This window comes from Sus scrofa, chromosome 18 (genome assembly GCF_000003025.6).
Source record: "Sus scrofa isolate TJ Tabasco breed Duroc chromosome 18, Sscrofa11.1, whole genome shotgun sequence".
NCBI lineage: Eukaryota > Metazoa > Chordata > Mammalia > Artiodactyla > Suidae > Sus > Sus scrofa.
In genome coordinates, this window is record NC_010460.4 from 18190569 (window position 1) to 18216905 (window position 26337).

Genomic DNA, 26337 nt, shown 5'->3' on the forward strand with positions numbered 1-26337 from the left:
TCCACATGCCGTGGGTGTGGCCCTAAAATTTAAAAAAAGTCAAAAAAGAAGAAGAAGGGTCTGAAGAGTAACATAAAGAAGAAGACTCAGGAGTTCCTGTCGTGGCTCAGTGGTTAACGAATCCAACTAGGAACCATGAGGTTTCGGGTTCGATCCCTGGCCTTGCTCAGTGGGTTAAGGATCTGGCGTTGCTGTGAGCTGTGGTATAGGTTGCAGACATGGCTCGGATCCCACGTTGTTGTGGCTGTGGTGTAGGCCGGTGGCTACAGCTCCGATTCAGCCCTTAGCCTGGGAACCTCCATATGCTGCGGGAGTGGCCCAAGAAATGGCAAAAAGACTTAAAAAAAGAAGAAGAAGAAGAAGAAGAAGAAGAAGAAGAAGAAGAAAGAAGACTCGGTGGCTTAAAGAGGTTGGGGAGAGAGTTTTACTTTTGGAGAATAAGAGAAATGCACACTGTGTTTGAAGAATAGGGTAAAAACATTGGCTAAGATACAGTGAAAATGTCAGTGAGTGTGTGTGTTGGCGAATCATAGGTTATAACAACAAATTGGAGCAGATTGGGGCAGTTTTTGTTTAAAGTCTTTGGGCTTTTCATTCTCTGATTCCAACACAGAACACCTCAGCATTCTAGATTGCCCTTTCATCACAAATTCCCTGTGTTTCCTCCAGAATATTTTCAAAATGGGCAATTTCCATGTCAAGGAATTTCCGCTTCCTCCCTGAACTAAGATTTCCCGATATCCTTCAAGGTATTGTACAGCACATCTTTCTCTTCGTCTTTGAGATATAGTTTTTGTGTTTGTGTGATTTTTTTTTTCCCACCCTGAGTTCCAAATAAGCAGCACAAACCTTGTGCCTCCCAATTTATTGGTTCCTATTTATTTAAGTTTCCATAGACACATAAGCTGGACTCACAATTCCAGGAAAACTAAAGGTGAGAAAAAGGTGAAGAGCTCATTAGTTTATTTCCCTTGAAGGGAACTTTCAGGGGTGAGCTCGGTCTAGTCGTAAACTCTAGACAATCACATTTGGGATTTATGTCTAAACTATCAAACTGGATATAAACTCTAAACCATCACCTATGGACATCAATCTTTCCTCCAAAACCATGGGCTTTCGAGGCGCTTAGGCTAAGAGGCATTACTGAAGCTCTACTTAAATGTCAGGCTCCCACAATCTGATCTCATCCTACCTCTCCACGTTTATGTCTTACTACTTAATCCAACAAGAGCAAAACAAAACACAACCAAAAACCAAATAACCTTCCAGATAGGCTATTTCACACACCATCCTGCAAGACCCAGCTCATGCTCCAAGTTCTTGGGGAAACATCCCCCTCAAGCCTCACTGGCCTCTCTCTTTTCTCTAAATTTGGATTATGTTTTTTTTTTTCTTTTTAGGGCCACAGATGCGCCATATGGAAGCTCCCGGGCTAGGGGTCAAATCAGACTACAGCTGCTGGCCTATGCCACAGCCACAGCCACAACAATGAGAGATCTGCCACATCTGCAACCTACACCACAGCTCACAGCAACGCTGGATCCTTAACCCACTGAGTGAGGCCAGGGATTGAACCCACATCCTCATAGATAGTAGTCAGATTCATTTCTGCTGAGCCACGACAGGAACTCCTAACTGCTGGATTCTATATCATCGATATTTACCTTCCATTTAAAATTTTCCATATCAGGAGTTCCCATTGTGGCTCAGTGGAAACAAATCCAACTAGTATCCATGAGGATGCAGGTTCGATCCCTGGCCTCGCTCAGTGGGTTAAGGATCTGGCATTGTTGTGATATAGGTCACAGACACAGCTTGGATCCTGCATTGCTGTGGCTGTGGTGTAGGCCTGCAGCTGTGGCTCGGATTTGACTCCTAGCCTGGGAACTTCCATATGCCGCACCTGTGGCCCTAAAAAGCAAAAAATAAATAAATAAATAATAAAATAAAATAGTCCATATTAAGGAGTGTAGCAACTCCCTGCCTCCCTCCACCCCCCATTCCAAAATATACACACACTTTCCCCAGCTTCTCAGACCTAATACCTGGAAGAGTCTGGTTGTCTTGAGAGGAGAGGCACATGTTAAAGAATGGCTGCCCCTCCAAATTCCTCCCACAACTGAAATGTGAATTAATTTGATTTCAGGTCTTTTTGTTTTTTAATTGAAATATAGTTGATTTACAATGCTTCATTCGTTTCTGGTGTACAGCAAAGTGATTGAGTTTTATATGTATACATTCTTTTTCATATCCTTTTCCATTATGGTTTATTACAGGATATCGAATGTAGTTCCCTGTGCTATACAATAAACCTTGTTTTATAAATTTTTTTTTCTTTATTGGCCACAATATGGCATGCAGAAGTTCCTGGGCCAGGGATCAAACCCTTGCTACAACAGTAACCCAAGCTGCTGCAGTGACAACACCAGATCCTTAACCTGCTGAGCTACAGAGAACTCCAAGAACCTTGTTTTATTTCCATCTTTACGTAGATATATTTGACCACTCTCATGGAATTAAAATGTTACCTTTAGAGTTTCTGCTGTGGCACAGTAGGTTAAGAATCTGACTGCAGTGGCTCAGGTCACTGCAGAGGCGCAGGTTTGATCCCCAGCCTGATGAAGTGAGTTAAGGATCTGCCATTGTTGCAGCTGGAATCAGTCCCTGGCCCAGGGAACTTCCATGTGCCAAAGGTACAGCATTAAAAAAAAAAAAAAAAAAAAAAAAAAAAGAATGTCACCTTTAAATCCATTTTTACAGATGAGGAAATTGAGGCCTTAAGAAATGAAGTCACTTACCTAATAAGTTACATGCATTTGTCATTATTGTTTCACATTGAACTTCCTCTTCCCTCACTGCAGTTACCAACTAAACCTAAATCCTTGAGGGCAAGGAAAGCCATGTCTTGTGCATTTTATGCCTTTACCATGACACTGATCCGTCTGCTCTTGTTTCCCATGCAGGATCAAGAATGGGGCTGGGCACACAAAATGTGCTAAGGAAAGAATGTTTGGATTGAACTGAAACCCTGCAGAACGTGGTCTATTTAGAGGCACTGAGTTTGGCCTCTGGGAGAATACTTGCCTCGGGTTGGCCCACTTAGCAGTGAACAGCAATGGGCCAAAGGACACAGACCAAGTGTGTAGTCTTGTTTGCCCAGCTAAGTTATAAAAATCTCCTTATGTAGACTTATTTTGTAGCCCATATTGTTTTGAACAATGCTAGTCACAGAGTAGACACTCATGAAAAACAGTTTAATGACTGACTGTCCTGGATCAGATTTGGTCTATACTTCATGCAGCAACTAGAGTAGCTTTACCAAAAGGAAGCACCAGGCTGTCAAAGACGGCCCTGCTGGGCTGCAAGGCATTTTTCATGGCCTTGAAGAAGAGTACCTAGGATCCTGGGCTGCCCTTTAGATACCAAAGAATCATTTTTAAAAGGGCTACAATAGAGTTTCTAATATATTATTAATTATTAGATAAAGTAATAGGCCACATCAAAAAGGCACCAACTCGAAGATGTTAAGTGGGGATGAATTCATTTTGGTCAACCACGATGTGTCACCCACTACCCTGAGTTAATGATGCAGCTTGTAACCAGCAATAGATGGAAGTGCTCTGATCCTAGAATTGGGATTATTTGTACCATGCTATAGCTAGTTGACCTACCAACTACATAGCTTGGTTATTTCTACTTTTCTTATTTTGGTCCACACTCTGCCATGCTAATTTTTAAAGGAGAGAGGTTTAGTTGAGGTAGTGCCAGGATCCTACTTAATTTAAGGTAGTTTAACCTCCAAGGAGAAAGCAGGCTATTTATTTTAATCATTAACCCAGTCTTACCAATGAGCATCTTTCAATATGTTCAGGCAGTAAGTGGGTTTAGTAAGTAATCAGTCAAGGAATCCAAAATACTTTGTTACTAAATATTGCAATTTTTATCCCTCTCCCTTTTTTCCCCAAAGGGAACTGGTATGGGAAGAGGGTTAGGAAAGTAAGTGAAAATACAGATTATGAGAATATTTGCCATTGATGATTTTTATTACCTTAAATCTAGGTAGGGAAATTTAGATGAGTTTAGGTGCATGAGGGACCCAGTAATCTAAGCATGGTCATTAAGAATTGGAAATTTAGGAGTTTTCATTGTGGCTCAGCAGGTTAAGAACCCAACTAGTATCCATGAGGATGCAGACTTGATCCCTGGCCTCACTCAGTGGGTTAAGGATCCATCGTTGCCATAAACTACAGCATGGGTTGCAGATGTGGCTTGGATCTGGTGTTGCTGTGGCTCTGGTGAAACCTGGCATAGTTTCCCAAGCCTGGGAACTTCCATATCCTCCAGGTGCTGCCCTTAAAAAAAAGAAAAAAAATTGGAAAAAAATTTAGTTCCACTAACTACATCCCTTCTCATGGAGTAATTGGCTAATCATTGGCAAAGCCAGAGACATTTCCAAGTGGAGAAAGCAAGGCAAGTAGGCAGTCAAAAAAGTAGGTGGTCTTCAAAGGTATTATGAGAGTCCAGTTGCCCAAAAGAATTTTCCTAAGCAATCTACTAGGCCAGTTCCTTGAGTGGTCTAAAATCCTTATTTTTAAAAAATTGTGGTATAGTTGATATACAATATTGTATAAATTTCAGGTGTGCAACGTGGTGTTTCACAATTTTTAAATGTTATATTCCATTTATAGTTCTTATAAAATATTGGCTATATTCCCTGTGTTGTGCAATATATCCTTGTAGCTTCCTCATTTTATGTATGGTAGTTTGGACCTCTATCCCCTACACCTATCTTGCCCTTCCCTCCTTCCCTCTCTCCACTGGTAATCACTTGTTTGTTCTCTGTATCTATGAGTCTGTTTCTTTTTTGTTATATTCCCTAGTTTGTTTTATTCTTCAGATTCCACATATAAGTGATATCATACAGTATTTGTCTGCCTCTGTCTGATTTATTTCACTTAGCATAATACCCTCCAAATCCATTCATGTTGTTGCAAACAGCAAAATTTCATTCCTTTTTCTGGCTGAGTAGTATTCCATTGTGTGTGTGTGTGTGTGTGTGTGTGTGTGTGTGTGTGTGTGTGTGTGTGTGTGCACCACATCTCATTTATCCATTCATCTGTTAATGGACACTTAAGGTTGCTTCCATACCTTGGCAATTATAAATAATGCTACTGTGAACATTGGGGTGCATGTATCTTTTTCCCCCCAGCATTATTTTATTGCATGTCTCTTTTTGAATTAGTATTTTCAGTTTTTTGGATATATACCCAGGAGTGGAATTGCTAGGTCATATGGTAGTTCTATTTCTAACGTTTTTAGGAACCTCCATACTGTTTTCCATAGTGGCTATACCAATTCACATTCCCACTAACGGTGTGGAACAGAGGGTTCTTTCTTCTCCACTTCCTGGACAACATCTGTTATTTGTGTTCTTTGGGATAATAGCCATTCTGACAGGTATGTGATAGCTCACTATGGTTTTCATTTGCATTTCTTAAAAACCCTAGTTTAGAATAAATCAACTTATCACTTGTCACCATGTGTCCAAGAGGTCTCACCTGCTTAACTCTTCAAACTGAGTTTTGTTTTCCCCCAGCATTCAGGCTGAATAATGAATGGTATCCTTTACTACCCACACATGTGCAATTAGGGATCACCCAGAATGGGCTCTTGGAAGTCAGGTTCCCAGACTTTGCTAAGGGAGATTCAGAACATGTAGACCAAGCCTCTGAGTAAGAAAAAAAAACAATTGGATATTTTGCCTCTTTTTCAGGTTTCAGAATGGCAAATCAAAGGCTTCAAAAACTAGCCCAGTTGAATTTGAGAAAGAAACAATTGCTGATAGTGATGAGGTAAGAAAGACCATTAATTAGCAATGTTCATTTAGAGCCTTTCTTTGTAGTTGCTTTGAGTACTTTATAAGCTGAGTCTCACAAACTTCCTGTGGAAAAGCAAAAAAGGGTAGATTTATATAGAAAGCAAGGTTAATTTATCTAATTTTATGAAAGAGAAACAGAGACACCCAAAAGGGAAGAGACAGGGACATTCATGTATATCATCTAGGAAGCAGGGCTCAAGCCCCAGGGACCAGGAATCTATTTCAGAGCACGATCGAGTGTTAAAACTCTGATTTGCAGCAAAACTCCATTGGGTAGTTTCGTTTCTTCCCCAGGTTTATCAAATTCAAGTGAATTTTCCAGGCCAACTTTGATTTCATCAGCCAGAGGTAATGCAATTCGACATAAAACTAAAAACATACTCCAGTTTGGAACTCATGGCTAACTGCTGGGGTCTAATCTGGAAATAAAATGCAACACTTCAGAAAAATTTGGGAGTAAAAACATTTTTCCTGGAGAATATCCTCCCTCTAAAATTTAATTTTTTAAAAACTGTAAAAGAAAAATCTTCACATCTTCCCCCCATATAGGTTTTTCTGAGATAACTGTGATTCTAAATATATGTGTCATATTCGTGCAGCAGGTTTTTCAAATATGTTTTTGTTTGGAACAAAAGGACTTAGTTTTACAAAAGGTGATAAAATTAGCTTCTGATCTGTCCCCTGTTTGATGCCACCCTCCCTAAAGGAATGTCTGGCTTGGCTCTGGTCCTCCTAGTCCTTTTCCAACCCCTGGGAATTGCCAGCTCCTGGCACTTTCCTCCTGGAGCATAATACCTCCTCTCACGCACAGTTCTGTCCCATTCCTACTCTCTCCCTCTTCTCCGTTCATTCACCCTCTTGCTCTTTTCACCCATCCAATGTAAGCCCGCTTCCTTCTGAACCGCATCTCACCATATCACTTCCTTAGGGCCAGACAATCTTTAGAAATGCACATGCAGAGGACTGTGCTTTTTATCTGATTTCTGATGAGGACAAGCCCAAAGGCAGTAACGCAGAGCTTGTATCTCCTCCCGTTCTCTGTCCCTTTGATAGATCCTTTGATAGCCTAGGGCTAAGCGCACGGCCAGGCAACAACCCCCGGTCTGGTCCAGGCAACAACCCCCGGTCTGGGCCGCAGAAAGAGAAGGAGAAGGCTCAGCAACTCTACCATCAGATAGGACACTAAAACAGTCCGCCAATCGCCAGCACTACCACCAGTAGAAAAATGCAAAGTGGTAGACAGGGAAGGGTTATCAAAATTCACTTACTTTTGGCCACCTTTCTGGAAGAAATCCTCAATCGCAAAAAAAATTCAAAAAGGCACCCTGCACCATTGTGTCTCCCTTCCTGTGTGTGCCCAGCTCGCTAAACAGTTATCCTCAGGGCTTCCTTCTACTCACAAACCTTCAGTTACTGCCCTTTTGTAACTTGCTTTTCTGCCCTCCCTGTTGATTTTTTCCTGCTCTCCCTCCTATAGGATTGGGAGAGGTGTGAGCCCTTGGGGTGATTTTTTTCCTGGGGGGGATCTTCGATGCTGCCCTTGTCTACTTCCCCTCCTAGCAGCTCCCAGCATTTCCCAAAGCTGGTTCCTGTGGACCAGCTTCCCTGTCAGGATGCCTTAGAACCTAGCTCTCCAGGCTGAGGCCCTCCTTCTAGAAACCCAAGGTGCAAAACATGAATTCTTCTCACTTAAGCTGGAGACCAGGTATTAGCCAAAGATGAGGTTGTTTAGGATAGGTACAACCTGAAACGACTAATTTTGATTTTTGTCTCTAGATTTTGGATGCAGTCGGGCAATCAAAATTTGTTCTAGGGAACCTTCACCATTACACAGTCCATCCAAATTTGGTAGGTGATAAAAGCAGTCCCCCACAATCTCCAAGAGCAAGTTTCAGCAGCGGTGCCCAAGACCCACGGCAGAGTATCCCAAGGGCCGCCAGCTTCTGGGACCCAGTGCATCCTCCTGTCCCAGGACACTGCTGGGGATGCAGCGGGGCAGGGAGGGTGGGGATGGGGGAATGGGGAAGAGGTGGTTCCTGCAGCTGATTTTTTTTTAAGTTGAGAAAACATATTTACAATCAGGGAGTATGCATTCCTCTCCTTTCCTCCTCCTCAAATCCTCACCTCCCTCCTACTGATGGAACAACAAATTGAGTGGGACTGCCTCTCCCCCCACCACATCTTAAGTGACATGCTGTCTTTTGTGACTGCTTGTCCTTTTTTTTTTTTTTTAAATGTTGTGCTTATTATGCATATTAATGTGCTTGTGCCTGTGGAGAAACGTTGGTGGGTGGGAAGATGCAGATAAGGGCTGCCTGGGCCCCCTCCGGACTCCCTGAGCCGGGAGATTTGATCCCTGGCAGTTTCTCCCCTCTGCCTCCGAGAGAGTGGCAGAGAAGGCCTTTTGATTTAACACAGAAACTTCCGCTTGCCCTATTGTGTTGGGCACAATGTTACACTTTTTCACAAGAATTAAGTCATCTTGCTCCTTCTATTGTGGAAAATGTTCCCTCTTGTTTTGTCAGCCGCGAGGTCTGTTTGCAGGGAAAAGCCCTGAGAGAAGAAAGAGACAGGGAGCTTCAGACATTTTCTGTTAAATAAATTTCCAAGCAGATTTACCCAGCCCCTGCCCAGCTTCTGTCCCTACCCCACAGAGGCGAAAGATTAGCCAAGTGATTTGTAATTATTCTCTCGATCTAATCTCTTTGTCCCTCTGGCAACCTTTCTGTCTGCTCAGGCCCAGTACTATGAGCCTTTGAAGCCCACTGCACTGCATAAATTCCTGGCTCGAAACAAGAAAATCCAAGGCTTCACGTTAAAAGTCACAGAGTTTGATCAGGATAAAACCATACTGATTTTGACCAACAACCCACTTCCCTGCCCAATCGACCATCATGGCAAAGACATCCCACCAAAATACTTTTCCAAGGAGTTATTGCTCAAGGTAATGGCACCTGGGGAGGCTTTTTGGCACCTGGAGTAAGGACTCTGAACAAAGAGAAGAGTAAGCTTGAAGGGAGCTAACAGCATAGAGGATGGTACTCAGGAGCCAACCTCTTCTTTCTTATTCTTTACCAAACAGCATCTGAGATCCTGGGAAATATTCAGAATCAGATTTGCACAAACTTGGATCATGCACCTTCATTGCATAGAGAAGAAAGTTTCTTAATTCAAAACTGTTCGTCCTTGACCAAAGATATTTAATTTGTAATTAACAAAGGGTAAACTAGTCACTGGCTTCCTAGTTGAGTATAAAGTAGCAACAGATAAATCAGGAAATGAGGAGTAAGGAACAGAAACACATATCTAAATGGGGGAGTTCCCGTTGTGGCTCAGCAGAAACGAATCTGACCAGCATCCATAAGGACACAGGTTCGATCCCTGACCTTGCTCGGTGGTTAAGGATCTGGCATTGCCTTGAGCTGTGGTATAGATCACAGATGCAGGTTGGATCTGGCATGGCTGTGGCTGTGGTGCAGGCCTGTGACTACAGCTCTGATTCAGCCCCTAGCCTGGGAACTTCCATGTGTCCCAGGTGTGGCCCTAAAAAGACAAAAACAAAAAAAGAAACAAAAAAACAGGGAAAGGGTAAAGGGCTATGCTCTTGAGTGTCAGAAGGGAAGAGGAACAGAAAGTCTGCTATCACAGCAGCCCAACATTGGGACTCTGTTATACACTGGAGAAGTTCAAATTCAGTAAACAATTGTTGGATATACACTAAGCTAGGAACCAAAATAGAAAGATGATTATAGGACAGAAGGAAGGAACTTGGAGTCTAACATGAAGGACAGATCAATAAGTGAGATATAAAAAGGAATTATAATATACCAGGATATATGAATAATAAAAGAATATACAACATACACTAATGTGCAGTAGAGAACAGTATCTTTGTTGGGGGAAAGGAAGCAATCAGGGAAGTTTTACAGAGGAAGTGACCCCGGACAAAAAGAGTAGGAGAATATTGCAATCAGTGGGAACAGCAAAGGCGTGGAGACAAGAGATAGTGAAGTGCCTGTAGGGAGAGGTAAGACAGTAAACAGCAGGAGATAAAAATTTATATTTTAGAAAGAAGTTTTTTGGAAATTGAGAGAAAATTGTATTAGTTGTGGAAGAGACAAAAAATCAGAACGATTAATTATGCAGTTAATACAATTGTCAAGGTGAGAGATGCTGAAGAATTGAACTAAATCAATAGCAGAGGAAGTGAAGAAAATCAATTTAGGAGAGATTTAGGAATCATGATCTAAAAAAGATCTTGACAGCCTTAAGAGCTGGTCTAATATAATAAGAAGTTAAACGAGATAAGTGAAAATGCAAACAAGAGAATCTAATTATAATAGAAATTTGATGCTGGGAATGGAATTACCCAGAAAGACAGAGTAAAAATGTGGCCAATTTGGAATTAGTATTTCCTTAGTTGTTACATGGATGGCAGTGAGAGATTTCTTTCCGAAAGGGAGAATAAAATATTAACATCCAGGAGTTCCCATGGTGGCTCAGCAGAAACAAATTTGACTAGTATCCATGAGGATGCAGCTTCTATTGCTGGCCTGCTCAGTGAGTTAACGATTCAGCGTTGCCGTGAGCTGTGGTGTAACAGATCCCGAGTGGCTGTGGCTGTGGTGTAGGCGGGCAGCTACAGCTCCAATTCAACCCCTAGCCCGGGACCCTCCATATGCCACGGGTGTGGCCCTTAAAAAAAAAAAAAAAAAAAAAAAAAGCAAATATCCAATGGTATATGCTGACAAAGGAGTTAATTAACTAATTCATTGCCTGTGGTCTCTTGGATCTCAGAATTTGTGCCATTTGAACATAAGCTCAGTGGTTATTTCTCCTAGTCGGGGGTATTATCCATAGAGAAGAACAAATGCCAGACCAGGATTGCCTTGCTCAAGGTAGAGAAGGAAATACAAGACCATCATGTAAGCTTAGTGTGAGAAGAGCTTTCTCCCAGCAGCTGGCACTTTGTGAGCCTTCCAGATCACGTGTGGGACCCGACTACATTCACGAGTAAATTGTACTACCAGCCAAACTGTATTAATAGACAGCGTCAAGGCTCTGATTGTCAACAACTGGCAGCAACGTGATTTTATGGGGCTATCTGGAACAAGTCCAAGAGAATGGAAATGCCCACTACCTAGAATACTTCTTTAATATTCATGCTGCATCCCCTCCTTCTCTTGCTAGACAAATGTGACAATCTTTTGTGAGCCTGATTATGCACAAAAGAAGCATTCTTTTGCTATGCCTGGACATGTGTGAAAGAACAGTGCAGGTTCCAGCAATGGAGCTGAAGAATGGATCTGATGTGTCTGTCATAGTGATATCTGTCTTTTTTTCTTTTCTTTTTTTTTTTTTTTTTTTTGTCTTTTTAGGGCCGCACCTGAGGCATGTGGAGGTTCCCAGGTTAGGAGTCTAATCAGAGCTGTAGCTGCCAGGCTATGCCACAGCCACAGCAATGCCAGATCCAAGCCACGTCTTCTACCTACACCGCAGCTCACAGCAACACCGGATCCTTAACCCACTGAGAGAGGCCAGGGATTGAACCCACAACTTCATGGTTCCTAGTCAGATTTATTTCCGTTGCACCATGACAGGAACTCCTGTCACAGTGATTGTTATATTCACAGCATTTTCTAAGTGAAATGGCCCTACCACAGTTTGTGACAAATAGATGCCCCCAAAGGTCCTACTTAGAAAGCACTCAGTTCTCTACTCCTACTGAAGACAGAGGAGGACACCAGACCCAGTAAAGCAAAACTCATGGGCTGGCTAGCGGCTAGGTCAGTGGTTGGTACTGCCAAACCCAAGCAAACAAAGCCCCCAAACCAAACCAAAAGCAAAACCAATTAACCTACCAACAACCAAAATCCCTGAGCTAATCAGATGCTTGCTTCGTGGTATCTGAATTGGGAAAGGAAAAAATTGAGGCTGTGGGAATGAAAGCTGAAAGAGGGAGGCCATAAAAGAGCCAACCACGAAGAAGAAGGTAGGGTCAGGTTGAAGTAGGACTAGATAAGCAGAAGCCATAGGTAGAAAAAAGCTATGCGCAGTAAAGGTAAGGAGTGAACATTAGAGACAGAAGCAGAAAGGAAGAAAGTAGGAAACTAGTCAATGATATGCTGCTAGAGTCAAGATAAACAAGCTCATGCAGCAGTGGTCCTTAGCACTGGATTCCAAAGAACTTTTTTATTCTTATGCTTCTTCTCTAAGGTCTAGCTCTGCTAAGGTTTCTGCTCTTTTGTGGCCAAAATATTAGCTAGGTCTTACGTCCTATGCACATATTTTGTTACAGTAAAACCCCTATTAGTTGAGGTAACTTGAAGGAATTCCTGATTCTCAAAACTGGAAGAGCTTAAAGAGAATGTGTATAGAATCACAAAAACATAGTTCAGCCAGTATTTTTTAAAAAGAGGTTTGAAAATTCATATTCATTCATGTTTTCTGTCATCCTTTCAATCATTCAGTAAGTCTTTATTGAGCACCTACTATAGGCCAGGCAATGTTATGGGATAGTAGGGGCCTATCAGTGACTAAGTCAAAGTTTAATTCCACTGAGCTAAACAGACCATGAACAAGCCAACAATTGCACGGAAGTAATGTACAATGGGATAAGCACCCAAAAAGCAGGACAAGAGAATGAAGAGTGATGGGCGTGAGTGGTGACTTTAGATGGTGTAGTTAGGGAAGGCTTGCATAAGCAGAGATGACATTTGAAGAGAGACTTTAATGGGATGTGTCCTATAGTTGTTACGCCTGGCATATTGTTTTCATTTCAGATTGCCACACTTTAGGAAGAATACAAATTGCAATTTTTCCAAATGAATTAAAATGATAGCGATCAGAAGAACAGGGAACCCAAATGCCAAAACAAAAACAAAAGCCAAAAAACCCCCAAAAAACCGAACCACCTTCCCAACACCCCCAAACCCAAAACCCAAAACAAAACAACTTCAAAACACTGGCAATGCTGAGCCTGAAAGAGAGAGGGAGCTCACGGGGAACATGATGGATTTCTTCAAATTCTTTAAGGACTCTGTGGACGAGACGCTAGATTTGTCCTGTCTGAACTCTAGAGTGGAAGTTACAGGGAGATGGCTATCAGCTGATCAAAGATTAAAGAGCTTGGGTTTGTAGGTATGGGAACACTGATCACTTGCTAGTGATACTATGCACAGGATAAGAGTGTCAGATGAATGGTTAGACTGGATGATCTTTTAAGATTCTTTCTCAAAGCCTTTGAGTCTATGACTTTAATGGTGATTAAATTATTACTTCACAAAACATTGCATTCTGCCTTTTCACTGCAGACATAGAATGGCATGTGAATGAGGCAGCCATCCCCAAGAAAGGTGGGTAGAGTCCCATGGATCTCTTTCCCAATTTATCACCAAATTTCCTAAGCAATTCAGTAACTGAATTCTTTTCAGAACTGGTCAATTCCTCTGCCATTTACTTCAAAGGGCCAGTGGGCAAGCTCAGTCTATTATTTTGGAAACTGACCAAACTTTGGACAAGTCAGCTGGCTGTGAACCCAATAGGTATTAGCCCACTCAGGGAACTGCTTGCTTCCTCTTCTTCTGGTTTCTGCATTCCTACTGCCATATTTGGCAGTTTTGTTGCATGATTTTAGGGGAACTGAAGCTTAGTCCAGGAGCTTAGTTCAGCCTTTAAGTCCAGGAGACTCAGCTTACTCCCCTAATTACTCTTCTTCCCTCTGCTGCAGGAAAGCAATCAGCTCAAACCCACTGGGAACTACCTACCCCTGATGTCTCAGAAAAAAAAGCTGAAACCAGTCTTTCCTGTGACACTGTTGGAGGATCCTACATCCAAACATGAACAATGGTTTAGGTTAAGTCCTGGCACTTTCTTACCTTTTCTTTATTCATGTCAGTATCTCTCTCTCTCTCTCTTTTTTTTTTTTTTTTTTTTTTTTTTTTTTGGTCTTTTTGTCTCTTGAGGGCCGCACCTGCGACATGTGGAGGTTCCCAGGCTAGGGCCTGAATCAGAGCTGTTGCTGCCAGCCTACACCACAGCTCACAGCAATGCCAGATCCTTAACCCACTGAGTGTGGCCAGGGATTGAACCCGCAACCTCATGGTTCCTAGTCAGATTCATTTCTGCTGCGCCATGACAGGAACACCAAGTATCTCTTTTCAATATGATCTAACAAACACTTTTTGATTGTTGGGAATATGGGCAACTGTGTAATAATAAGACAGCTTCTCTACATGACCTCCAACATCATTTCCAACTTAACAAAAGAGAAACACTAATGCAAAAACCAAGGTTTTTCATGAGAATGATTTCAAGAGTGAAGAGAAGTATTCAAAAATCCATGCTTTTCCCTCAGTGCATGTTAAGTGTTATTAACATAGGAATAATGTGCTTTGCATGATATTTGATTTGAAATTGGTTATAGGACCAGCCTGTGTCTAGTTTGGAGAGGAGAGAGGAAATGCTTGAGTTTCTTATGGGTTTACAATGCTAGGTTCTAGAAGCATCCCTTTCACTGAATAATACCCATCTCTATACCACGAAAACCTTCCTTCCCCTTTAGAATCTGAGAATGTAGCGACAGGTTCCATTAACTCCATGCTCTAGGACCTACTAAATTAATTTTCTTTTTTGGAAAAAAAAAAAAAAAAAAGTTATGGCCACACCATTGGCACATGGAAGTTCCCAGGCTAGGGACTGAATCTAAACTGCAGCTGTGACCTCCAATGTAACTGTGGCAACACCGGATCCTTTAACCTACTGCAACAGGCCAGGGATCAAACCTATGCCTCCACAGTGACCCAAGCCACTTCAGTCAGATTCTTAACCCACTGCGCCATGATGGGAACTCCTAAATGAACTCTCTTTGTTCAGGTTTTCCACAGACAAGGATTTCAAGAGTGAGGGGAGGTATTCAAAGTTCTATGCTTTGAGAAGACAGAAAAAAATGTATCCTCAGCTCAACTTTGCTCCAGGCTGTAAAAGAGATATGAAGAATGATGGTAAGCTCCTCTTTGTCAAAGCAATGGTTTATGGGATAGAGATGAGGGCAGGAGGGACAACCTATGGGGACAAGAGGTAAGGACAAATGTACATCTCTCTTGGAGGTTCTGGAGACTATTTTCCCCTGTAGCATGGAAGCCAAAAACTTCTATGTTAGATAGAGGCCCAAGTGGTACTAGGCTTTGGACCCTGTTTAAACCCTCAGATTCCAAGAAAGCTCCAGTACAGTGTTTCCCGAACTACATCACCTACCACTTTACTAGTTTTGGTCAATGTGTTACTTGCCCTATTATTTATTTAATGTTTTTCTTTAAAATGATTTTTTTTCTTGGTGCTTGTCCTAATTAATACAATATCATTGACATCATGGATTTGATATACTAATTACATGTTTTTTTCCTCTGACATACCTTTGATCAAATTCATGATTTTTTTTTTTTTTTGTCTTTTTGCCTTTTCTAGGGGCACTCCTGTGGCACATGGAGGTTCCCAGGCTAGGGGTCTAATCAGAGCTGTAGCTGCCGGCCTACACCAGAGCCACAGTAGATCGGGATCCGAGCCACCTATACCACACCTCACGGCAACGCAGGATCATTAACCCACTGAGCAAGGCCAGGGATCGAACCTGCAACCTCATGGTTCCTAGTTGGATTCGTTAACTACTGTGCCACAACGGGAACTCCCAAAATTCATAATAATTAAAATTTAAAATGTTTATCTATGTATCACCTAAAACTACCCAGTGGCATGCATATCATACTTTTTTTTTTTTTTGTCTTTTTTGCCATTTCTTGGGCCGCTCCTGCGGCATATGGAGGTTCCCAGGCTAGGGGTCTAATCGGAGCTGTAGCTGCCAGCCTATGCCAGAGCCACAGCAACACAGGATCCCGACCTGTGTCTGCAACCTACACCACAGCTCACGGCAATGCCGGATCCTCAACCCACTGAGCAAGGGCAGGGATCGAACCTGCAACTTCATGGTTCCTAGTTGGATTTGTTAACCACTGCTCCACAATGGGAACTCCACATATCATACTTTGAGGAAAACTGCCTAGAAGGGCCAAAGAAAAAGCTGTGAGTCTCAGAGGTCCATGGGTCTCTTTGGGATTGAGGCAGACCATGGGGGTGGAAGAGGTTTGGGGTAAGGGTTTATGGAAGAGGATGCAACAAGAATGCTCCTCACCAATTATCATCCATTTAGCAACATTTATGGGGTACTTACTAAGTGTTAGACATTTATCAGGCACCAATAATAGCACTTTCAATATGTCAGATGAATGGGCTAGGTCATGAAGGGTCTTGTTTACATTTGTATAAAACAGAGCTTAGGTGGTTTTTTTTTTTTTTTTTTTTTTTTTTTTGTCTTTTTGCCTTTTCTAGGGCCATTCCCATCCACAGCATATGGAGGTTCCCAGGCTAGGGGTCTAATCGGAGCTGCAGCCACCAGCCTACACTAGAGCCACAGCAACGCGGGATCCGAGCCGCATCTGCGACCTATACCACAGCTTGCAGCAACACCGGATCCTCAACCCACTGAGCAAGGACAGGGATCGAACCCACAACCTCATGGTTCCTAGTCAAATTCGTTAACCACTGCGCCATGACGGGAACTCCAAAACAGAGCTTAGGTTTCATCCAGCAAGTGGTTGGGACCCATTGGAGGATTTCAGAGCACTGAACATACAGTATTACAAGTATAATTGATGGGTCCCCAGACTTTGCCAGCCTATGGCTCCAAGATAAAGTTTATTTTTCCTATGAGGGTTCTCTCTTCAAGAAATTTCTGAAACTCCCTAAGCGTACCTCCCTAAGGTTCATTCTACAAGGTCATCCTAGTGATCGCCAGCCATCCAGAGTCCAAACAGTCACAGTTCCAGGGGTACGAGGTCATATCGTACCATCCCTGACCTGGCTTCCTCAAGCTTCTCTTCTCCTCCTGTATCCATTTGCCACCCAATCCAATGGCCACCTATCTATCGCCTCTCTTAACTCCCTACATACAACCAAGCTGTGGTATTAAACACTTCATAGTGTGGAGAAAAGTTAAAAGATGGCAGAGAATCATTTGTCTTGCTTTAAAAGGGGCCACTCTTAGGCTCAGCCTCAAACTCCCCTCAGTTCCTTCACATTTCTCTGCAGGCCCCCAGCGTATTACCCATTCTTGGGAGTCTCTTGGCTTATCTACACTGTCTCTACCTAGGCTCCCAATACTTGGCCCAAGGAAAGGGAAGGGGTTGTTTCTTCCCCAAAGCCTGATTATCTTCAGCCCCAAAATAAATAAGTAAGAATATCTATTTCCTTCAAGGGAAACTCCACATGGAAAGCAATATTTGAGCTTCATAAGCCAGCTAAATCATACATAATAGTACATTGAGTAAAGTTGGAGTAAATCTTAAGTGATACAGTGTGCAGCATATCAGCTGTTTAGTTTAAATCCATACTGGAAGAAAGAATCACTCCAGAACATAGAATCTAATCTGATTAGAATTCTCTGATTTTTCAAAGGCATAATTCTGTTAAGGTAACCCAGTTTACCTCTATAACCAGAACGCTTAATATCTCAGTCTGCAGCATTTATTAGACGTATGGTGACTTTACAGTTTCCCTCAAGAAAAATGAGTGGATATTTACTTATGTATCTAAAGGGCCCATTATAGGGCTTTTCCTAAACAAAGACAATCTACTGTGAAATTGAGCAATGTCTCCACTTCAAGCAAAAGAGAACCTAGCATCTGCTCCTTCCACCAATGGTCCATGTTTACCAGGCATCCAAGTAAAGAAAGATAACAGAATGGTTTGAATTGGGGCCATGAAGGCTGGTTAGGAGTCTGTCCAAGAAACAAACAGGACCTGAATTAAGGTGATAGCAGTAGGAATAAGAAAACAGATTTAAGGGATATTTACAAGGTATAATGCTTCAAAAAAGTGCGGAGGGATGGGAGCAAGAGCCCACAGTGGAGGCGTGACACTGAGGCCAAAGGTAGAAACAGTGTCTTAGTTGTTCTTTCAGACAGGAGAAGGGAAAACCAACATACATTTTAGGAAAAGACCAAGAGGAATATGAACATCCAAGTGAATGTACCTTAACTTAGTAAGAATGGGTACAAATGGAATCATTTGAAAGGGTGGAATTAAACAGGGAAGAATTGGCAGTGTTTTAAATAGCTTGTTGAGGAAGGAAAGAATTATAAAGAAGGCTGGGAAAGGCAGTCCGTTGTCCAAAATCTTCCCTCTTGGTAAGAGTAAAGATCAGCTTTCTCGGCCCTTCAAGTGGGTCTCTTTTCATGCCTCACATTAAGTGTCCTTCTGAGCCCTCTGGAAACCCACACTCACGAAGGTTCCCTGTGCTTTGTTGCAGTCTCCAAGAAGTCTGAGAGCGCCTTGCCAACTTCCCAAATGATCTGGGAACCATTAACCCTTTCATCGCTTCTGGAGGAGAAGCCCACCAGAACTGCACCAGGAGCGAGCACGTTCCGCAGTGGAAGGGCCCAGCAGTGGATTATAAAAAATGCCACTGTTACTAAGTGAAAACAAACCCTTCCATGCCCCTCGCTTCGTCTCCACAGACTGAAGGGCCTACAGATGCCGTCATCTAGGGCGTGCAACCAAATAAACGAACTTACTGCTCACTGCAGGCCTAAGCTGCCGGGTAGCTTGCAGGGTGGGCCATGGCTCACCCCGCTCCGCCACCAACGACTGAAGGGGCGGGGACGCGGCCCCGGGGGCTCACTGCCTGGCCCCGCCTCCGCGCGGCTGGGGAAGGAGGAGAGGGCGTGGTCACGTCCCTTGAGGGTGAGAGCGGCCGCGGCCGGCGGGGAGGGCGGGCCTTCTCTCCGAGTGACGGGACCGGGGCCCAACCGGCGCCAAAGCACGGGGCCGGCCTTCCTGGAGCCTCTTCCGCTTGCCGGCTGCGGCGCCTGGGACGGTTGCGGTGGGTCTGGGCGCTGGGAAGTCGTCCAAGATGATTAAAAAATTCGACAAGAAGGACGAGGAGTCTGGTACGCGCAGGGCTTCTGACGCCCATCCTCAGCCGCGAGGGCCCCTCCCCCCCGCCGCCGCCACCTGCTCCGGGGACTGCGCACCTGGGGGCGTGGGCGTCGGTGTGCCAGGGGGCCGGAGTTGGAGCCCGGCCCCTCCTCCGCCTCGCTCAGCTCCAGCCCGGGGCCTGCCCCTAGCCCCTCCCCCGGTCGCCGGAGCCTCCCCTCGGGTCGCGCGCTCCCTCCCTGGCGCCCGCGCGATGCCTCGGGCAGCTCGGCGGCCCCGCCCCCAGCCCCCTCCCCCGGCGCAGCTCCTCGGAGCCACCTCCGCTGGTACGCCGGGGGTGGGCTTCCCGCCAAAGAGGCGGGCGCAAGGCAGGGGGCGGGGGCGTGTGTGTGCGCGTGCGGGAGGCGGGGGGTGGGGAGGGTCGGGGCTGGGGACTGGTAGTGTTAGGCCCGGAGTGGATTTGCTAAAAATAGGATAGTGTGTGAATGAACCTTGGGGTGCCTTGTATCTTACAGTCTTCCTGGGGCCCATTTGCTCTGTCCGCTTCCTTGGGGGCAAGGCTGTTGTTCCGTGATACCTAGCTCATTTAATACTCAAGCACCCGAACGTGAGTTGTATTTTGATACCCATCTTTGGTCCAGAGCAAAAGCGGAAGCTGCCAAGCCACCTCAAAAAGCAAAACAAACACAACAAAAACCCTCAGTGATTGATAGCTACTTTCAGGAAACGAAATCGAAGATTAGGTTAGTAAACCTCTGTGACCCTTTCCAGCTTGGAATTTATGTATCATCTGATGAACTCTTCTGCTTCGCAGTAAATGATAGAAACACATAAAGCAGTGCTCTCCTTTAGAGAAATCCAAAGGATCCTACCACAATCTCATTAATCTTAGTTGTGTGGCCACGACAGATATTTGTAACATTCATCTCAAAAGAGGGCAGGAAAAGAAGACACTCATTTCAGGCAGGGTTTCTGCAAAGGAGAAGTACAAGTTCTTACAGGTTAGCGAGGACAGAGCTAGTGCCAGAATCAAAATGATTTTAACCAATTTATATGAGTATTAGTGATGGTTATCACTGTGATATCCAAATGGTCATTTCACTTGGGTGAGATTTCCCAAGCATTCAGTACCCTTCTCTAGAAAGAGTTTGTGTAGGACAGCTATTAAAGACATTTTTTGTTTTGTCTTGTTTTATGATATAGGTAGTGGTTCCAATCCTTTTCGGCATCTGGAGAAGAGTGCTGTCTTACAGGAGGTATGGCTTGGAAGTGTTCCATTTTAGAATGCTGGACTGAGGGCCCCAGGCTATGTGGTACAAATTAAGAATCATGGAGTGTAACCAAGTTCAGAGAATATAGACTTGAGGGAAAAAGAAGAAGGGTTAACTTGTCGTAGGAGAGTCTAGACCTTATAGAAATGCAAAAATATGTAGACTCTATCACATGTTGAGAATTTTAAATAAAACCCCAAACGAGGTGTTTAATGCAAGGTTATTGAAGGAAATTATAGATAATAAGCTCATTATATTCAAACGATTTAGCTAAATATTGTTATTCTTAATAGGTAATGCCCAGTAGCAGCTGATCTAAGGAAATTAGAATGGATAGTAAAGAATGGAAAAGCAAGGCTGCATCTAATTATTATAATAAATTGAAAAATGTAAGAAATATTATTTGGCTACTGTGATTAAAATATATTATAGTATTTATTATATTAAAGTTTATTTTTAATACATTTTAATAACCATGATGGAAAAGATAGAAAATAAACTATGAATAACAGCTTTTTATTTCCACAGGCTCGTATATTCAATGAAACACCCATCAATCCAAGAAGATGTTTGCATATTCTTACAAAGATTCTTTACTTATTGAACCAGGTAAATTATTTTGATTTTCCTCAGATTTGTGTCCTGGAACATAACCTACAGTGAAGTACTTTCTGAAAAGTATAATTATTTAGGTTTTAAAAATTCACTTAATTAAGAAATCTGCAGTTTTTGTTTAACATAACAGTATGTAAAATGTCCTGAGGACAAGAATTTTGACATATACTTCTTTTTCATTCATGAGGTGTATCAAGTAAGCACATGGGAGATTTTCAATATTGATTTGAATTTAACAAGTTTTAATTAATGTTAAAACATGTTGTGTAGATTTGTTCAGAGGTCTTTATGTCCGACCAAAAATATATTGCAAAAATCTTAGACAAATTCCAGATAGGTATCTTGTCCTTTTATGGAGGTTATAGTGATGCTTTAGAGCTTTGATTTTAACATTCAAATTTTATGCAGGCATGCCTTGATTTATTGTGCTTTATTTTTTTTTTTTTTTTTTTTTTTTTTTTTTTTTTTTTTTTTTTTTTGTCTTTTTGTTGTTGTTGTTGTTGTTGTTGTTGCTATTTCTTGGGCCGCTCCCTCGGCATATGGAGGTTCCCAGGCTAGGGGTTGAATCGGAGCTGTAGCCACCGGCCTACGCCAGAGCCACAGCAACGTGGGATCCGAGCCGCGTCTGCAACCTACACCACAGCTCACGGCAACGCCGGATCATTAACCCACTGAGCAAGGGCAGGGACCGAACCCGCAACCTCATGGTTCCTAGTCGGATTCGTTAACCACTGCGCCACGACGGGAACTCCTATTGTGCTTTATTTTATTGTATTTTTTTTTTTAGTAAATTGAAGGTTTGTGGCAACCCTGTGTTGTCAAATGATGGTGAGCATTTTTAGCAATAAAGGATTAAATTGAGATATTTACATTGTTTTTTAAGACATAATACTGTTGCACAAAGTAGTCTACAGTATGGTATAAACATAACTTTTATATGCACTGGGAAATCAGAAAATTCCTGTGAATGCTTTAGTGGAATATTTACTGTATTGCGATGGTCTGGAACCGAACTCTCAATATCTCTGAGCTCTGCCTGCTGCACCGTTGGCAATATGATTCTGAGCTTAACTATTCTGTGCCTTAATGTCCTTTTTGTAAATGGGAATTATAATCATCATACTTGTTTTATAAAGTGTAGTGATTAAATGAGACAATAAATGTAAAGCACTGAGAATAGTCCTGGACACATAGACACATTCAGGCATAGTTTTCATTCAGTCATCTTACATGTATGTTGATTACATAGCTGCTGTGTCCCGTGCACTGTTTGAAGCAGAGTTTTAGCTGACAAAACCAACAAAAAAAAATTTGCCCTCATGAAACATAGATCCCAGTTGCTCTTATTGTTATTTATTTTATTTGTGTGTGTGTGTGGTTTGATTTATTGTTTGTTTCTTATGTTTTGTTTTGCTGCAGACTAAAAAAACCTCATGAAATGTCTAGCACCATAGAAAAGGTGATTTTGTTTCTTAGATTCACACACACACACACACACACACACACACACCCTCAGGTAGTTTCCATATGGTTCTAAGAAGACTCTGGTTTCCAATCTGAATTCCATGAGACTATTTTCACTTTACTATGTTTCATGACTGAAGACCTCATTCAGAGACATAAAGTTGTGTGGTTTGCAAATGGAGACTGAGCAACAAGTACATGCTTTTAAATATATCTATTCACAAATATCATATCCTCCTGTGGTATTGTGTTAGAAATGTTTAAGGGAGTTCCTGTTGTGGCTCAGTGGTAATGAACCTGGCTAGTATCCATGAGGATGCAGGTTTGATCCCTGGCCTTGCTCAGTGGGTTAGGAATCTGGTGTTGCTGTGAGCCGTGGTGTAGGTCACAGAAGCGGCTCTGATCCTATGTTGTTGTGGCCGTGGCATAGGCTGGCAGCTGTAGCTCCAATTTGACCCCTAGCTTGGGAACTTCCATATGCTGCGGCTGAGGCCCTAAAAATTAAAAAAAAAAAAAAAAAAAGAAAGAAAGAAATGTTTAAGGCAAAGTCAGTTAAAAATTTTTTTTAACATATTCCAATTTTATTTTATAATTTATACTTATGATTTATATTTTCAAAGCAAATCACATATATTATTTCAGTTGATTCTCATGATGAAAAATTATTATTTTCGCTTTTCAGACTTTACTTTTTTCCCCACTTTAGTGAGGTATGCCACAGTTAAATACACTGACCTCAACTGTACAAGGCAATAAATTTTTAACATACATATATACCATGCGATCACAACCTAGATCAAGACAATGGAAACCCAGTACCCTAGAAGGTTTTCTTTCATATCCCTTCTCAGCCACTTTCCCTCCAGTCTCCAGCCCCAGGGTAGCTGCTATTCTGGTGGCTCTCTCTACCTCTTAGTTTTGCCTTCTCTTGAACCACTCCTAATTGAGATACTACAGTATACACTCTTGTGCCTGATTTCTTTTATTTAGCACAAAGTCTGTGAGATGTATCCGTATTGTTACATGTATCAGTAGTTTACTCTCCTTTAATACTGTGTAGAAACTGTACCATTGTTAGTTTTAGTTTTTTCCTCCTTTCTCCATTTGATGGAAACCTAGGTTATTTTCAGTTTGTAACTATTTTGAATAATACTGCTATGACATTGGAGTTTTTTGGAGTTTTTTTTTAGATATGTATGTGTGCTTTTTTATTTGAGGCATAATTGATTTACAATGTTGTGTTAGTTTCAGGTGTACAGCAAGGTGTACAGCAAAGTGATTCAGTTTCACATCTATCTATCTATATATTATTACAAGATATTGAATGTAGTTTCCTATGATGTGCAGTAGGTCTTTGTTGTTTATCTATTTTATATATAGTGGTGTGCATCTGTTAATCCCAAATCCCTAATTTATCTCCCCCCCACCCTGGCCCCGCTGCCAAAGTCAGTTGGATTTAACTTTTCATAGCATCCATTGTATCCAAGTTGGCTAACTCCATTTTATAAGCAGAGTTTTGAGTAGTTGAAGTTGGTTCAGAGTGACATGTATTTTTATATTGGCCAGTAGTACTGCTTTGATGAGCAGCTCATGTTGATACATATAATTATCTTGATGAGGAAATTACCCGCACAGTGTGATAAATAAATACAGTCAAATGCATGAACAGATTTGGGAACCTTAGTTTTATCTTTCGCCTAGTTTATAGTTGTGCTTTATGGGAAAATGCTTTTAAATTTCTATCAGAATTTACATATCCATATATTCTCTTAGTTTCAAGTCAAGAAGTCGGGAATTAGGTTTACTGGTATGACTAAAAAGTACATGGGCTTCTATTATCCAATAAATATGAAAGAAAGAAAGGGAAATCTCTTGCTGATGAGCCATTTGGGTACTCTGACTTAAGTAATTGTGAACTGTTATCATACTTTGTCTTTCATCCTAAACCTTCAAGGTTTTCCATCAAAATTTTTCTATTCTTCTACCTGTGACAAATAGATTGAAGACTAGTTATAGTCTTTGTGAGAGCTGAAGCCCTGAAAAATGATTCAGCCTAACATTTATATAAGATTGCTTTCAGTGAAGAAATTAAATATTGAAATGGTAATGTTTCAGGTAGCCTGTGATCTGCAGTGTTTTGACTATTAGTGAAATAGGTTATCAACCACCTTGCTACTTAAAAACATGTGGTTCCCAGATCAGAGCATTCACATCACTATAAGCTAGTGAGAAAAAGAAAATTTCACGCTTCGCCCCAAAGCCCCTGAATCAGAACCTGTATTTTGGGAAGATTCTCAGATGATTTTTTAACAGTGTTAAAGTTCTGATCCAAAGAAGCACATATCTTGATATCTATTAGCAGCACTATAAACCTTACTTTTAAGAAACTACTCTGATTTCTGCCCTTTTTGTTGATCTCTCTCTCTCTTTTTAAGTACTGCACCTGTGACATATGGAAGTTCCCAGCCTAGGGGCCTAGGCCACAGCCACAGCAATGCCAGATCTGAGCCGGGTCTGCAACCTATGCTGCAACTTGCAGCAACACTGGATCCTTTAACCCACTGAGCAAGGCCAGGGATTGAATGCACATCCTCATTTATACTAGTTAGATTCTTAACCTGCTGAACCACAATGGGAACACCTGTTGATCTCTTTTTACCATGTTTTCTTGGATTCCTAATAGTTCTTACAGTTTAATGTTTATTATGGTTCTGTGATGTGTCAGGCTTTGCAGTGGGCATTGGGCTATAGAAATGTAGAAGCTGTAATCTCTGTTCTTAGGCAATATAACAGTAACATCCTATTCTGATTAGGAACTCAAGTTACTATCATTTTTTACCTCCTTGTAAATCATGATTCTTCAGGGAAATTCAAAGAGTTTCTGCTAAGAGGTCAGAGATCACTATTCTAGAGCTTTTTTTTTGCTTTTTAGGGCCGCACCCGCAGCATATGGAGGTTCCCAGACTAGAGCTCCAATCGGAGCTACAGCTGCCAGGCTACACCATAGCCACAGCAACACAGGATCCAAGCCTCATCTGCGACCTACACCACAGCTCATGGCAACACCAGATCCTTAACCAACTGAGCGAAGCCAGGGATCTAACCTGAAACATCATGGTTCCTAATCAGATTTGTTTCCGCTGCACCATGGTGGGAACTCCTATTCTAGAACTTTTATAGCAAGGTGTGTGATATTGAATTATGTTAAATAAGTAGTGGATAAATGATTTTGTGTGTTTATAAATTAAAAGGGAGAAAATAGCAAAGAGGCACAATATTTATAAAGAGAGTTTTCCATAGTTCTTAAAGATCTTTGCAGAAATAAAAGGGAAATCCTTAAATTTTTTTGTTTCTTTTTTGAGTTTAAGAAATTATTTTAAATTGTTTTCCTTAGGGTGAATACTTTGGAACTACGGAAGCCACAGAAGCCTTCTTTGCAATGACTCGATTATTTCAATCTAATGATGTAAGTCATTTTTTTTTCCTTTTAATTCTTTTGGGCTAAAAAACTCCTTTTGTTTGTTTTCTTTGGAGGAACTTAGAGTATTCCAAGTTCAGGAAGGTTGCTTGAAATGTTTAAAATTACTTAAAAATTGTTTTTCTTCATAAAACTTATGAATACTTATTAAAAGATACATGAAAATGAAAGAATGAAAGTATATAGTTTAAAGCTGTTCACTCACAGATCTACCAGGCAGTCATAAAAGCAGTTAATATCCAGCTTCTGGCATGATGCTGTGAAGGTAGACTTGTGTAAAGGTCAGTGGACTTAGCTACCACATCTTTTAATGAAGTTCTTGGTCAAGTTTCTGGTGGGCCTGGGCTTGCCCTCAGCCAGCAGGCTGGCAGTTGAGAAGAAGAGCGGGATGCAGAGCAGGGAAGAGGATGTGGAGTAGGAAAAAAGAAGGGTGAGGACAAAGTAAAGCTGCCAGCACCCCCACATCTGTCTCTCACTGCCTTTGACCACCTGACTTCCTTTTTTAAATTTTCTTGGCTGTGACTGTGGCATATGGCAGTTCCTAGGCCAGGGATTGAATATGTGCCACAGCATCGACCTGAGCTGCTGCAGTAACAATGCCAGATCCTTAACCCACTTGGCCACAAGGGAGCTCTTTTGTTTTT

General features: G+C 42.0%; 2 protein-coding genes across 2 annotated transcripts in view; both read left to right on the plus strand.

Annotated features, from left to right (window-relative positions):
- On the plus strand, positions 325 to 18509 carry TSGA13 (testis specific 13). Its single transcript, XM_005673166.3, has 8 exons — positions 325 to 749; positions 2964 to 3138; positions 5774 to 5852; positions 7655 to 7726; positions 8616 to 8822; positions 13608 to 13732; positions 14753 to 14880; positions 18240 to 18509. The coding sequence occupies exons 2-8, from the start codon at positions 3116 to 3118 to the stop codon at positions 18407 to 18409; spliced, it is 804 nt and encodes a 267-aa protein (XP_005673223.1). The 5' UTR covers positions 325 to 749; positions 2964 to 3115; the 3' UTR covers positions 18410 to 18509.
- Positions 18810 to 26337, plus strand: part of COPG2 (coatomer protein complex subunit gamma 2) — a 122159-nt gene continuing 114631 nt past the window's right edge. Inside the window, 4 exon segments of the mRNA NM_001246238.2 lie at positions 18810 to 18879; positions 20069 to 20121; positions 20665 to 20745; positions 25610 to 25681. Of these exon segments, the coding sequence (NP_001233167.1) occupies positions 18843 to 18879; positions 20069 to 20121; positions 20665 to 20745; positions 25610 to 25681 (243 nt within the window). The 5' untranslated portion in view covers positions 18810 to 18842.

Excerpts from the sequence above, each read along its gene's own strand:
- TSGA13 (XM_005673166.3), top strand. The coding sequence starts at position 3,116 with ATGGGCCAAAGGACACAGACCAA. Across the intron at positions 3,139-5,773 it reads GGCCAAAGGACACAGACCAA|GTTTCAGAATGGCAAATCAA; the intron begins GTGTGTAGTCTT and ends CCTCTTTTTCAG. Across the intron at positions 7,727-8,615 it reads ACACAGTCCATCCAAATTTG|GCCCAGTACTATGAGCCTTT; the intron begins GTAGGTGATAAA and ends CTGTCTGCTCAG.